Below are 13,542 nucleotides of genomic sequence, written 5' to 3' on the forward strand. Positions count from 1 at the left end.
TTCCAATCTGGGAACTGTCATTTTCCAGAGGTGCAAGAGCTATGAAAGCATGTGTTTACACACTTGCTGATATGTCTGGCTCTGTTCTAGAGCCTTATGTCATAGGACTTCCCTGGTGGTACAGTGGTTAGGAATCTGCCTGCAGATGCAAGGGACACAGGTTCAATTCCTGGTCCGGGAAGATTCCACATGCTGTAGGGCAGCAAAGCCCGTGCTCCACAACCACTGAGCCCACGTGAAACAACTGCTGAAGCCCCTGGGCCTAGAGCCCATGCTCTGCAACGAGAGAAGCCACTGCAACGAGAAGCCTGTGCATCACAACTAGAGTAGCCCCTGATCACGGCTGCTAGAGAAAGCCCCCACACGGCAACAAAGACCCAGTGCAAACAAAAATAAATAATTTTAAAAAAATATATATATTTTTAAATTAAAGACTTCTGTCACTCTTGCTACCCTCCTCAGAGACGGGGACCATGGTGACACAACTTTGCAGAGGCTCACCAGGATCACACAGCTCATGAGAGTCAGAGAAACACTGGAACCCAGGTCTGACTTAGGAGGCCACGTGCTCCTTGCTGGTCCAACCAAGCCACACACCAAAAGGATTTACCTTTACCCTGCAACTTTTCCAGGAGTAAATTTGACCTAGTCACCACCAGTGGTCTTCAAACTCTCACAGAAGGTCACCTGGGGAGGTGGAGGGAGTCACACATCCCTGGACCTGGTCCCAGAAATGTGCATTCTGTCCATCTCAGGCAGCGTCCAGAGATGAGCATCTTAACTAACATTCCTCAGCTGGGTCTGATGCAAGAGGTCTCAGGAAAGCTGGCCAGGAGGTTCTCAGAGAAAGTGACAGGGGCCCTTGATCCCAAGGGTCTTGGGCCTCAGACCAGGGCAATTTGCCCAGCACCAGCAGATCCCAACATGCCTTTAGAATGAAAAGTACCCACAGGGAGCTGAGGGCTTCTCAGGTGGCTCAGTGGTAAAGAATCCACCTGCCAGCGCAGGAGACACAGGAGACAGGAGTTCGATCCCTGGGTTGGGAAGATCCCCTGGAGGAGAAATGGCAGCCCACTCCAGTATTCTTGCCTGGGAATTCCCATGTACAGAGGAGCCTGGCGGGCTACGGTCCATGGGGTCGCAAAGGGTCGGACGTGACTGAAGTGACTAAGCACAGCACAGCACAGAGCTCAAAGAGGGGCTCCAAAGCGCCTTTGTATTGTAATGAACTTTCCTTTATTAGGTTACTGACTATTATCAACCATCATAAAATAGAACAGGAGTTTCAAAACTGTACAGGCCACAAGGCTCTGGGCTGAGAGGAAAGATGGAGCTGAGGTTCGGGGAGCTGGGGTGTCGGGGGTGCAGAGAGACGACAAGGAGCCCAGGGGTTTGTCCAGCGTCTGTGGGTGACGACTGGGTCAAGGCGATAAGGCTGGGATCTGTCTAATGAGACCCTCTCATGTGTAACATTCATCAGAACATGGCCCACCCTGAAACAGGAGTGAGGACAGTCTTTAAACGTCTCAGGTTCGGTTCCTCCCACCCACTGGGGGAAAAACAAACCTCCCAATAGCAAGGGGAAATTTACATTCCTCACCCAGTCTTGGCACCAATTTTGTGCTTTAAAAAATATACTCCACTGGAAGACTTTTTTTTTTTTTAAGGTACCCTACAGCAGCTGTTTAAAACATAATTTTTATGGACAAATATATATGCATATATATTAAACATTTTAAACAAATAAAGTCATCTATTGTACCTGTACAGAAATGAACAGAAGGCAGATTCTAAGAGGGTGGACTTCAAGACATAAGAAAAGGTGACTTGGTGGCAGGTGCTGGGGTCTGCTACGTGGGGGAGTTGTGCAAGGGAGGGTGCTTCCCCCCCCGCTGCAGGCTGCCCACCCCACCCCACCCTGCCCCACCCCACAGCTCTGGGGCACCGTGATGAACTGAGGCTGCTCCACTTCAGCCCAGAGCCCGGACAGGGGCACCAAGCGGAGACAGGCACTGGCTTCAAGGACACACAACTCTGCTCTGGTCTCCCCAATCCTGCCCTGCCCCTGGCCTCTCAGACCCACTCATCCCCCTGTCTTGTTTGGGCAGGTCCTCGACAGGGGAAGCCAGAGCTTCCGAGTATTCACGTGGCAAATCTCAGGTAGGAAAGCGAAAATGAAACCAAACCCACACCAAAAAACCCCACAGAAGACTAAAAAAATAAAACCACGTGCAAAAATGGATGAGCCTGAGTGACAAGTGGCTGTCTGGGGGGATGCAGGGAGCTGCCACTGCCCTTGCAGGCAGGTCCCTAAGACACTCATTATTGCACGTGAGGTGCCCTTTCAGGGGCCCGCTCGGGCACTCAGGAGCAGAGCCCCTTGGAAACTGTAGATCAAGGGGCCCACACAGAGGTCCCCTGTGCCCACGTGGGGACACATCACAAACATGACCCAGCGCAAGGGCCAGGTGAGGCACACACATCCCAGGAAGGGGCAGGTGGAAGAAAAGCAACAGAACACTCCAGAGAGAAGTGACCCGAACAAAGTGTCCTTTCTAAATGGAATAAATAAATGGCTTTTGTTACTGTTAAAAGAATAAATACAGGGTATGGAGGCCCCGGCAGCCAGGACTGATGCTGGGTGCTCATGCGCCTAGGGAAGGTCCCATTTTGGTTTCTGCCTCGGTGGCCATGGTGAGCTTCTGACATCCTGAGCTTCGTCCACTGTGGCTGCCCTGCTGGGCCAGCGCTGGCCCTCATCTAAGCACCTCTTCGCATCCCTTGGATCCGTTCTCGGCACCGGGGGGGTCCCAGCAGGTGTGGGGAGCACCCAGGCCACCCCAAGAGCTGATCAGAGCTCAGGGCAGCAGTTTATCCTCTGTGTTTTTTCCAAGGAGGGGCTGTGATACGGCATGCGGGGGACTTCTGCCAAGGTCCAGAAGGAGTGCAGAAGGGCCCGTATCCAAAGCCGTCTGTGTCCGGCGGGGCAGCCAAGGAGGATGAAAAGGAAGTTGGGACTTCCTCCCATGCCTCGGACGCCGGTCCAAGGCTCGTGGCGCTGTGGTGGCTCAGTGAGTTGGCACCGGGGGGGTGGTTGTGCTGGCGGTCCCAGGTGGAGCATCACTGGTAGAGGAGGTAGGCCTTGAGGGAGGCGGGCAGTGGCAGCGCGTGGATCTCACCCAGGCGCCCCTTCCCCAGGGCCAGACGCACCGAGCGACGGCAGAGATCCATGAGCGGTAAGGGCTCCGCTGCGGATATGAGGAGAGAGAGGACGCCTGTTAGTACAGCTCCGGCTGGTTTGAGAGCAAACATCAACAACAGCAGCAATAGCATCACTGACTGATACTAGATGTTTTTTAAAAAAAAGTTTATTGATCTATTTATTTGGCTGCACAGGGTCTTGGTTGATCAAACTCAGGCCCTACTGCATTGGGAACTTGGACTCTGCCACTGAACCACCAGGGAAGTTTTGATACTAGTTTTAATACCCAGATGACTACAAATTAACTCCTTTTACTTTTTTTTTCTGGCCATGCAGAGTGGCCTATGGGATCTTAGTTCTCCAACCAGGGGATGGAACCTGGACCCTCGGTAGTGAAAGCGTGGGGTCCTAACCTCAGGACCACCAAAGGTTCCCCTCATTTTACCTTTTTTTAAAAAAATTTATTTACTTTTGATTGATTATTGCATTATAATATTGGTTTGATTTCTGTCTCATTTTACCTTTTAAATGAGTTATTAATTGCTAACACAGAAAGGAGAAAGCGATGGCACCCCACTTCAGTACTCTTGCCTGGAAAATCCCATGGATGGAGGAGCCTGGTGGGCTGCAGTCTATGGGGTCGTGAAGAGTCGGATGCGATTGAGAGACTTCACTTTCACTTTTCACTTTCATGCACTGGAGAAGGAAATGGCAACCCACTCCAGCGTTCTTGCCTGGAGAATCTCAGGGACGGGGGAAGCCTGGTGGGCTGCTGTCTATGGGGTTGCACAGAATCGGACACAACTGAAGCGACTTTGCAGCAGCAGCAGCAACACAGAAAACTCACTGGGCCAGGCCCCCTTGTAAGCCCTCGTTTAATCCCCATGATGGTCTGGTATGAATGATTTAATAATCACAGGGAGATACATACCATGATCATCATCCCCATTTTACTGATGAGGAAACTGAGGGATGCTGCTGCTGCTAAGTCACTTCAGTTGTGTCCGACTCTGTGTGACCCCATAGATGGCAGCCCACCAGGCTCCCCCATCCCTGGGATTCTCCAGGCAAGAACACTGGAGTGGCTAAACTGAGGGATAAGAGTCCAAATAACTTTCCCAGGGCCACACCACTGGCAGGACAAGGATCAAGGGTTAGGATCAGGGTTAGCTCTAAGCCACTGAACTTGAGGCCCTCTTCATGGGCTCTCCCCTGCATATATCCAGTCTCAGACCCTACTCGGTCTTTCAGGAGGAGAATCATTCTGTGCTAACCCGACTGCTCACAGGGACGGTTCTCCTCTCCATTTTACAGCTGAGGGCACTCAGGTGCAGAGGGGACCGAAGCACCAGGATTACAGGCTGGGATCCAAACCCCTGCAGTCGGGGCCCAGTTCATGGTAGAGCTGCGTCAGGAACCTGAATCCCAAGGGGCTTCTGGCAGCAGCCTGCAAGGGCACCTCTGCCCTCGTGTCCCTGGGAGGGCCTAAGACCTAGCTTCCTGCAAGAGCGGCTCCACACAGCCTGCATCTCCTCTGCTCCAGAAGGAACCAGAAAGTCATGCCCTCCAAGGCCCCAGAGGCTGCTGAGTTGTCATGGGCTCTGCTCATCTCCTCTCCCCCCATGCCTGGATGACTCCTCCTTGCTCTCACCCATGAAGCCAGGTACAGGTGAGCACACATGAACAGCTGGGGCGGTGGGGGGGGGGGTGTCTCTCCCCCACCAGGGGGTCCTGGATGCACAAATAGCTGAAATGAGTGGATCTGTGACCTCGTCCACAGTCTCTCCAAACCTCCTCGTGAACAAAACAAAAGGTCAAACCAAAAAACTGAGAAACCCCCCAGCATTCCCTTGAGATCCCATTCCACCAATTAAAAAGTAGATGAAAGCTCTTTAATATTCACCAGTGTGTCTCAGAATATTAAAAAGAATATTTAAAAATTCAGTCATTGGGAATTCCCTGGTGGTCCAGTTCAATTCCTGGGCTAGGAAGATCCGCTGGAGAAGGGATAGGCTACCCACTTCAGTATTCTTGGGCTTTCCTTGTGGCTCAGCTGGTAAATAATCTGCCTGCAGTGCAGAAGATCTGGGTTTGATCCCCGGGTTGGGAAGATCCCCTGGAGAAGGGAAAGGCTACCCACTCCAGCATGCTGGCCTGGAGAATTCCATGGACTATATAATCCATGGGGTCACAAAGAGTTGGACACGGCTGTGACTTTCACATACATCACATACTAGTGGTTAAGACTTGGTGCTTATGCTACCAAGGGCTTGGGATCAATCCCTGGTCAAGGAACTAAGATCCGGCAAACCATGCACTGTGTGGCCCAAAATGTAAATAAATAAATAAAAATTCAGCGATTGAAGACCAAATCCTAAGGCTGGTGGTTTTGGGGGAAACAGGGAATGACTGAGTAGGGGTTCCCTTTGGTGATGATGAAAGTGTTCTAAGATGAACCACACCAGTGGCTACACAGCTGTTAGTAGCTAGAGGTCACCACACGGTGCAATTTAATGGGTGAATTGCATGGCATGTGAATTATATCACAGTGAAGCTGTTATTTAAAAAAAGAATACATCTTAGTGTTGACAGGGCATTTATGAAATTCCAGGCTTTAAAAGAAGACAAACAATGGCTCTTTATCTCCCCTGGGCAGTCCCAGGAGACAGGATAGTCACAGTAGTGTCAGTTGCTCAGTCATGTCTGACTCTTTGAGACCCCATGCAGCCACACTGCCAGGCTCCTCCATCCATGGAATTCTCCAGGTAAGAATACTGGAGTGGGTAGCCATGCCCTCCTCCAGGGGATCTTCCCAACTCAGGAAGTGAACCCAGGTCTCCCACATTGTAGGCAGAGTCTTTACTGTCTGAGCCACCAGGGAAGCCCAGGAGACAGGATGGAAGTGGTAGATGTTTTTCATGGAAAGCTTTGAATCAGGGCCTTTCCTGGAGGAAGGATTAACTAGACGATGTTCCATCTGTTCGGGTCAAGGATCCCACAGACTCCTGGTGGGTCAGGATGGAGTCATCCCACCTGCTGGTCTGCAGAGACCTGGTCTCCTTCACTGGACCTGTCTCGGTGTCGCCAGACCGGGCCCCTCAGCTTCACCTGCATAGCAGCCTGACCTCAAGCAAATGGCTCCCTTCCCCCAGGCCTCAGCTTCCCCAGATGCAAGACGGGGGGTCTGGACCAGATGCTCCCCAGAGTCCCATTGGCTGAGCTCCTGAAGGCCAGCAATGCCAGGATGAGGAGCGAGTGGTCCTCCGAGCCTTTGAGTGGGGAATTGGGCTCCTCTCCTCCACTCAGAGGGCTTCCCAGGAGGCACAGTGGTAAAGAATCCGCCTGCCAATGCAGGAGATGTTGGAGACACAGCTTCAATCTCAGGGTCAGGAAGGTCGCCTGGAGAAGGAAATGGCAACCCTCTCCAGTATTCTGGCCTGGAGAATCCCAAGGACAGAGGAGCCTAGTGGGCTACAGTTCATGGGGTTGCAGAGAATCAGACATGACTAAGCAACTGAGCACACATGCTTCCACTCAGAAACTCTCCTCCATCCTCCTCCAGCACTGCCTCCTTCAAGGATGTGGCTCAGCCCGAGGGGCTTCCCTTCATGTCTGAAGGCACTTGAGAAAGCTTCGCAAGCCACTGACTATGATGGAAAGACTGCTGGGCCGTGGGAAGGGCTGAGAAGGAGTTCCCATCCCTACCTCTTGGCTAAATGGGTATCAAGTCAGCTCATAAACACCCTCAGGAAGAAATGTTTCTAAACAGCAGGTCATCCTCACCCCCACCCCACCCACTGCTGATTTTGCAGAAGGCAAGACTATGATGCCTGGGGTCCTGGTCTGATTGCAGAAACCGAACACAAAGCTCCAGAGATGGACGTGGACATCATGCCAGGAAAAACATCTGTCCCACAGATTCTGGTTGGTCACTACCAGGACCCAGAAGGTCTTCCCGACCTCAGTCCTTTTGCCCAGGGTGGGGAGTGCAGGCTGTAGGGTCTGAATCTGGCTCTATCCGCATGGAGTATGGCTCAGGAATCAGGAAGTGAAGCTGGCGCTATTTATGAGGGCAGAAGGACAAGGAACTGGTCAAGGCCACGTGCCCACATCCACATCTCCAGGACGAGCAACCACCTGGTGGCCTATTTGAACACGCATGGCCAGGGTCACCCCCTAGTTCTCCAAGAGATGCCCACCCGCAGCCCCAGAGCCTGGTTCTGTGTCCAGTCCATGGGTGGTGAGTGGACTTTGGGTCTGTGAGGTCAAGGATGTATGTCTCAAGTCAGTGCCCAGTTCAGAGATGTTTCCACCTGCCACCTTCACAGCTCCCAGGTCCTGGGAACCAAAAAAAGGAGAATTTGAAAATGCTGAACTGCAAGGAAATGCTTCCTTAATGGGAGGCGCCATTAAAAGTTGGGGGGAGAGGTGCAGGAGGACTCTCCTTTGAGTGACAGCTAGTCTGCTGCTTGAAAATAGGCCTTTCCTAGGACTTCTCTGTGGTCCACTGGCTAAGACTTCATGCTCCCAATGCAGGGGGCCCAGGTTCAATTCCTAGTCGGGGAGCTAGATCCCACAGGTCACAACTAAGACCTGGTGCAGCCAAACAAATAAATATTAAAAAAAAAATAGGCCTGGGGTAAGTGGTGAAGAATCCACCTGCCAGCGCAGGAGACACGGGTTTGATCCCTAATCCAGGAAGATCCCACATCCTGCAGAGAAACTAAGCCTGTGCAGCACAACTATTGAGCCTGTGCTCTAGAGTCGCAACTGCTGAAGCCCACCGTGCCCTGGAACCCGTGTTCTGCAACAAGAGAAACCATCACAATGAAAAGCCCAAGCACCGAAACTAGAGAGTAGCCCCTGCTCACTGCAGCTGGAGAAAGCCCTCACAGCGACGAAGACAGCACAGCTGAAAAAAAAATAGGCCTTTCCTTCTGCATCTCCAGGACGTGGGGTGGGCAGGCCTAGGAGCCAAGCTGGGCCCTGTCTCCCCCCTTCAGTGGCCATTGCTGCCCCTTCTTCCCAGAAAAGAGCAAGATGACACAGCAGCCCCTCTGGTTGCAGCCTCAGCCCCAGAGACCTTGAGCCCCAAGGAAGAGTCAGAACAAGTGGTCTGTGATCAGAGGTGGTTGGACAGTGGTGGAGGTCACGCAAGGACACACAGCCTTTGCTCTGGCCCTGTCCAGGCCAGCTCAGCCCAGGGTCCCAGCACTGGGGCAGGGACTCTTCCAGGGAGGGTCCACCTGGCGTTTGGGGGAAGGCAGACTAGGAGGACAAAATGCCCACTGCAGCACCCAGGGTGGGGTGAGGCGGGGGAAGGGGTGCACAGGACTCTGACAACTCTGGCTGACCCGCTCTGCAAACAGCTGCTCCCTGCTGAGGTCAGCACCGGGTAGCCGGGTGAAGTGGGACTGGGTGGAGAAGGAGGGAGTGGACTTTCCAGACGACCCAGGGAGCAGTAAGAAGACTGCTCGAAGGCTGTAGAGCCCAGTCCAGGCCTGACACCAAGAAGATGTATCTGGTCAGACTTGGCCAGGGCTTCTGCCTGTCACACCTTGTTCCCTGGGTGGACTCTGACATCTCTTCTTCCTCAGCTGCCTTGGGGAGTGAAGCAAACCCTGCTCAGCAGGGGACTTGGGTGCCCTTTGACCTCACCTGACAGATATCCACCATCTGAACTCTGGGCTCTGTCTCTTACTGCCTCATCTTCCCCCGAAGGCAGCAGCCCAGGGAGGGGAAGGAAATGTGGGTGGGACAGCACCCCTCCTACCAAATTCAAGTCCATCTGAAAACCTCAGAATGTGACCCTATTGGAAACAGGGTCTTTGGAGATGTAACTGGTTAACATGAAATCACACTGGAGTAAGGCTTCCCTGGTGGCTCAGCGGTAAAGAATCTGCCTGCAATACAGGAGCCACAGGAGACTCGGGTTCTATCCCTGGGTCAGAAAGCTCCCCTGGAGGAGGGCATGGCAACCCACCCCAGTATTCTTGCCTGGAAAATCCCATGGACAGAGGAGCCTGGTGGGCTACTACGGTCCATAAAGTCACAAATAGTCGGACACGACTGAGTGAGCACTCACACATCCTGGAGTCGGATGAACCCTGTCCTTATAAGAAGAGGTCACAGCCAGAGGCCACATGACCGCGGAGGCAGAGACTGCGTGATGCGTCCACAGACCAAGGCGTGCTGGGACAGGACAGACTCTCAGCCCTAAGAAGGAGCTGACCCTGCCCACACTTTGGTTTCAGATACCTGGCCTCCTGAACTGAGATGAAACATCTGTTACTTTAAGCCTCCCAGTTGGCGGTCATTTGTTCCCCCAGGAAATAACCACACCACCCTCCTCTCTACACCAGCCTCTTCCTCAGGCTCTTGAACCCACCCTATCCAGATGACCCTCGTCAGGGTCACCAGCGATCGCCTCACCGCCAAAGCTGATGGACAAGTCTTGAGTGTACTTGACTTGGCTGAGTGTACTTGACTTGGCTGAGGGTACTTGACTTGGCATGACTTTGTCCTTTTTTTCATTTGGTGTCCAGAACACTCCTCCTCCCCCCAGCCCCTCAGCTACTCCACTTTTCCTTCCTCATCATCCACTCTAAACAATGACTCGCCCCAGGGCTGAGCCTCAGCCCTCTCCTCCTTCCTTTCCTTGGTGACCTCATCCAGGGTTAGAGCTTTCAGCTCCAACTCCACTGACCACTGTCCTGTCTCCAGACCTGCAGAGTCACTGTGACATGCTGAATGAGCATCACAAATGTCAATTCCCCACGTCCACGGTGCCCACCCTGGCCCTCGTCCCCACCCCCACCTTTCCTCTGGACAACCATCAGGGCTCCTCCCTGGCCTCCTGGTGGCCCCTCCTGCCCCCACCGTCCATTTCTACACAGCAGCCAAAGTGACCCTTCTAGGACATAAGATCAAACACCCTGCAGCGGCTGGAGTTGCTGCCTTACCCTCAGAGGTTTCCCATCTGGATCCTCCTAAGCCAGCCAGCAGTGCAGAATGGGGCCCATTCATGTCTGATTAGGAGAGTAGAAGGCAAGAAGCCAACGGGGCCCTGGCACTGCCTGGCATTATGGTGGGGACAGAGGAGTGTCCTCATCAGACACCAAGAGTGTGGAGGGGGCTCAAGCCTCTGGGCACTTCCAGTCTCCCTCCTCCACCCGGGGTCCAGCTCAGGGGTGGGCTTCTCATAACACATACCCATGCTATTCCCCTCCACCTCCATCCCTTTAAGTTTCCCAAACAAGAAAAATTGCAAAGACATCTGACCTCCCATCTAATGCAGAGCTGACAGGGCATTGACCGATCATACCCGTCTGGGCCTCCAGGACTGCTTTGGCAGAACCACCGTCGAGCCTCGTCCTGACTCGGCAGGGAAACAGTTCTGTTCGTGCACGCCCTGATTCACTATGGGCGAACAGGCCCCTCCTGGCCGCTCTGAGGTCTGTGTTCTGTCCCGGAGCTGGGAATGTGAGCAGTGAAGCCGTGCACTCCCGGCATCGGCACCGGTGGACCTGTTTCCAGAGTGGCCAGGGCTGCCCTGTTCTTGGAGAGACCAAGTCTCAGAAGCCTGGACCCAACAGTTCACTCATCTGTCTGCACAGAGCAGGCATTAAAGGACTTCCCTGTGGTCCAGTGGCTAAGACCCTGAGCTCCTAATGCTTGGAGGCAGGGTTCAATGCCTGGTCAGGGAACTAGATCCCACATGCTGCAACTAAGAGTGCGCATGCTGCAACTAGAGATTCCACACGCTGCAACGAAGACTGAAGACACCGCATGCCACAACCAAGGCCCAGTGCAGCCAAATAAATAAATGTCACAAAAAAAGAGGGATGGCATGGAACTCCCTGGGGCTGTGGCCACTCTCTACTAGGAAGAGATAAGCAGGACTACAGGCCAGGGTCCCCTGAGACCCTGGGTCCCGGGCTCCCAATCCCTGCCCATCCCTGCATAGGGTAAATATGGCTGTGAACCTTCTAGCCTGACTCGTGGAGAGACAGACTCACAGAACTTGCCCTGCTGGTTCCCTAGACCAGGTCTGGGTAACTTCCTCAGGGAGGTTACCTGCTGGATGCACACCTGCCAGGAGTACCAGGAGGACTTACAGTGCTGGGCTACACAGGTGAGGTGGACACCCCACGTGGCTGTGGGCTCACTGCCCTCACCCTGTCAGAGCCTGCCAGGGGCAGCAAGGGAAAGATGGGCAGCGGAGGGCTCCAAAGAGAAACATGTGTACCCCATGGAGTACAGGGGGCATCTGCTGTCGAATGAATGAGAGGTCGCTGGCTTTCACTGTGTGGGCAGCCCTAGTACCCCCAGGACGCAAAGCCCAGCTCAATAATATGATGGTTACTGTGCTAGAAGGTGATAACTGCAGATCAAACCTGGAGGCAGGTCAACCAGAAACAAACCACATCTGTCAAAGTCCATCCACTGATCCTTTCATTCATTCAACCATCCATCCACCCACCCATCTACTCAACCCCCCACGCACCCACCCATCCACTCCTTTACTTATTCATCCATCCGTCCATCCGCCATCCAGCCATGAGGTGCTGCCATGCAATCTGCAGACTCTAGCTAGAAATCTCATCTAATCAGAGGCAAGGCAAGAGTCTGAGGATCTGAAAGTTCGGCTGTCTACTTAAAGACATTTAAATGCAACAACTGTAAATTTTTAGCTGAGCCCAGCCAAGACCAGCAGGGCACAGGGAGGCCAGGGACACCACCACCAAAAACAGAGCCAAGGACACTTACGGTCGAGTCCATTCAAGTAGCGCATGCGGATCTCACAGTGGCCCCAGACGGCACTCACTACAGGATACAGTTTTTTGCCCTTGAGTCCCCGAAAAGCTACTCCCATGTACTGTCCATCCACAATGAAGCTCAGGGTCCCGTCATCCATATCCAGGGCCACCAGGAAGGAGTCGGGGACAATGAATGTCTCATCCGGCTCCAGAAAGGCTGGGTATGTCTTGCTTGGCTGGTTTTTGCCGTCGTGGTAGAGCCGGTTGCGCCCCAAGTCCCAGCCCCAGGACTCATGGTTATTCCCCACGAGTGTCGTGTACCCCACGGAGTGCAGGGGGGCGTCTGCTGTTGCCACCCCCACCACGGCGTGGGTGCCCCGCTGCCTCATGGCCCAGGTGATCTGCCATACGTGCAGCCCGCGCGTGTACCCGACTTTGCCCCTGATGGCATCGTGCTCTGGGCCACCGGATGCCGGTGGAAGATGAGCTTATCGTCCTCCTTCACGAAGACGTTGAGTGAGCGGTCGTTGTTGTTCCAGGAGTGGAGCAGCTGGACGTCGTAGGACACAGGAGGCATGTCCAGCAGCAGGTCCAGGCGGGTGGGCTTGCAATAGTCCAGACCCTGGAGCTCCTGCTTCAAGGGCCGGTACGTGGGGTCCCTCATGTCCACCGTCTTGATCCCTCCAGTGACCTTCTGCCCCATGTCGGCCTCCGGTTTCACCTGGTCACCGACGTCCAAGACAAACTCATCAACGGCGGGGCCGCTTCTCCAGTTTCCAATCAGGCTGGGGTGGCACTCCTAAGGGAGGCGCTAGGTGATGCGGAGCATCCAGTACTGCCTAGGGGATGGAAGGAGAAACGGGAGGTGAGCTGGGGGTGCAGAGAGAAGGGGAGAAACCCACTAGGTTCATATATCATACAGGCATGTCCCTCCCATCACATCTGATTCTAGGCAGACCGGAGCTTCTGCGCTGAGTGACACTCCCTCTGTCCTGCAGCTAGGTTAGCATAAAGGAGGGGGCCATGCACCTGGAAGTCTGTGTGGAGAGGTGGGCTTGGGGGCAGGTGTTATGCCCAACTGTGTCAGGTGTCCAGCCTGAGGCTCGCCAACTCATCACTGTTTCTCGGGGCAGAAAGCCAAGTTGGCCTGATCCCAAGGTCAGCTCAGGGCAGTGGGTGTCTCCTCTCTGGTCAAAGCAATGGGAGGCTTACTCCCAGCACCTGCTGTTTGGAGGGCAGTTGAATCCCTGCGTGGGAGCAGAAACTGTTTGAGATGCTGATTCCCAGTCCCTCCTCTCTCTTCCAGCACAGCCACCTCCGAGGATGTACCACCAGTTCACACTAGGAAAGGGAACCCCAGGGTGGGCATAAAACTCCTGACTCAGTGGCTTCAGTGGCTCCAGCAATGCCCCCACCTAGCTGGCCCAGAATCAGGTGGGTACAGGGCCCTCACTGCCACCCCTGGGTGGTTCTGGACCCACCTTTAGACAGCCATCCTCTCCCACCCACATTCTTCAACTGATGTCTAGTGTTTGGCTCCTCCAGTCCCCACAGCCCATCTGGGAAAGAAGTCCGACTCCA

The 13,542-nt window shown here is 53.9% G+C and overlaps 1 protein-coding gene across 1 annotated transcript in view; it reads right to left on the bottom strand.

Annotated features, from left to right (window-relative positions):
* Nucleotides 1,214–13,542, bottom strand: part of SPSB1 (splA/ryanodine receptor domain and SOCS box containing 1) — a 70,706-nt gene continuing 58,377 nt past the window's right edge. Inside the window, 3 exon segments of the mRNA XM_018060389.1 lie at nt 1,214–3,248; nt 11,972–12,415; nt 12,418–12,800. Coding sequence (XP_017915878.1) covers nt 3,121–3,248; nt 11,972–12,415; nt 12,418–12,664 — 819 coding nt within the window. The 5' untranslated portion in view covers nt 12,665–12,800 and the 3' untranslated portion in view covers nt 1,214–3,120.

The sequence above is a fragment of the Capra hircus genome, chromosome 16 (genome assembly GCF_001704415.2).
Source record: "Capra hircus breed San Clemente chromosome 16, ASM170441v1, whole genome shotgun sequence".
Taxonomy (NCBI): Eukaryota; Metazoa; Chordata; class Mammalia; order Artiodactyla; family Bovidae; genus Capra; species Capra hircus.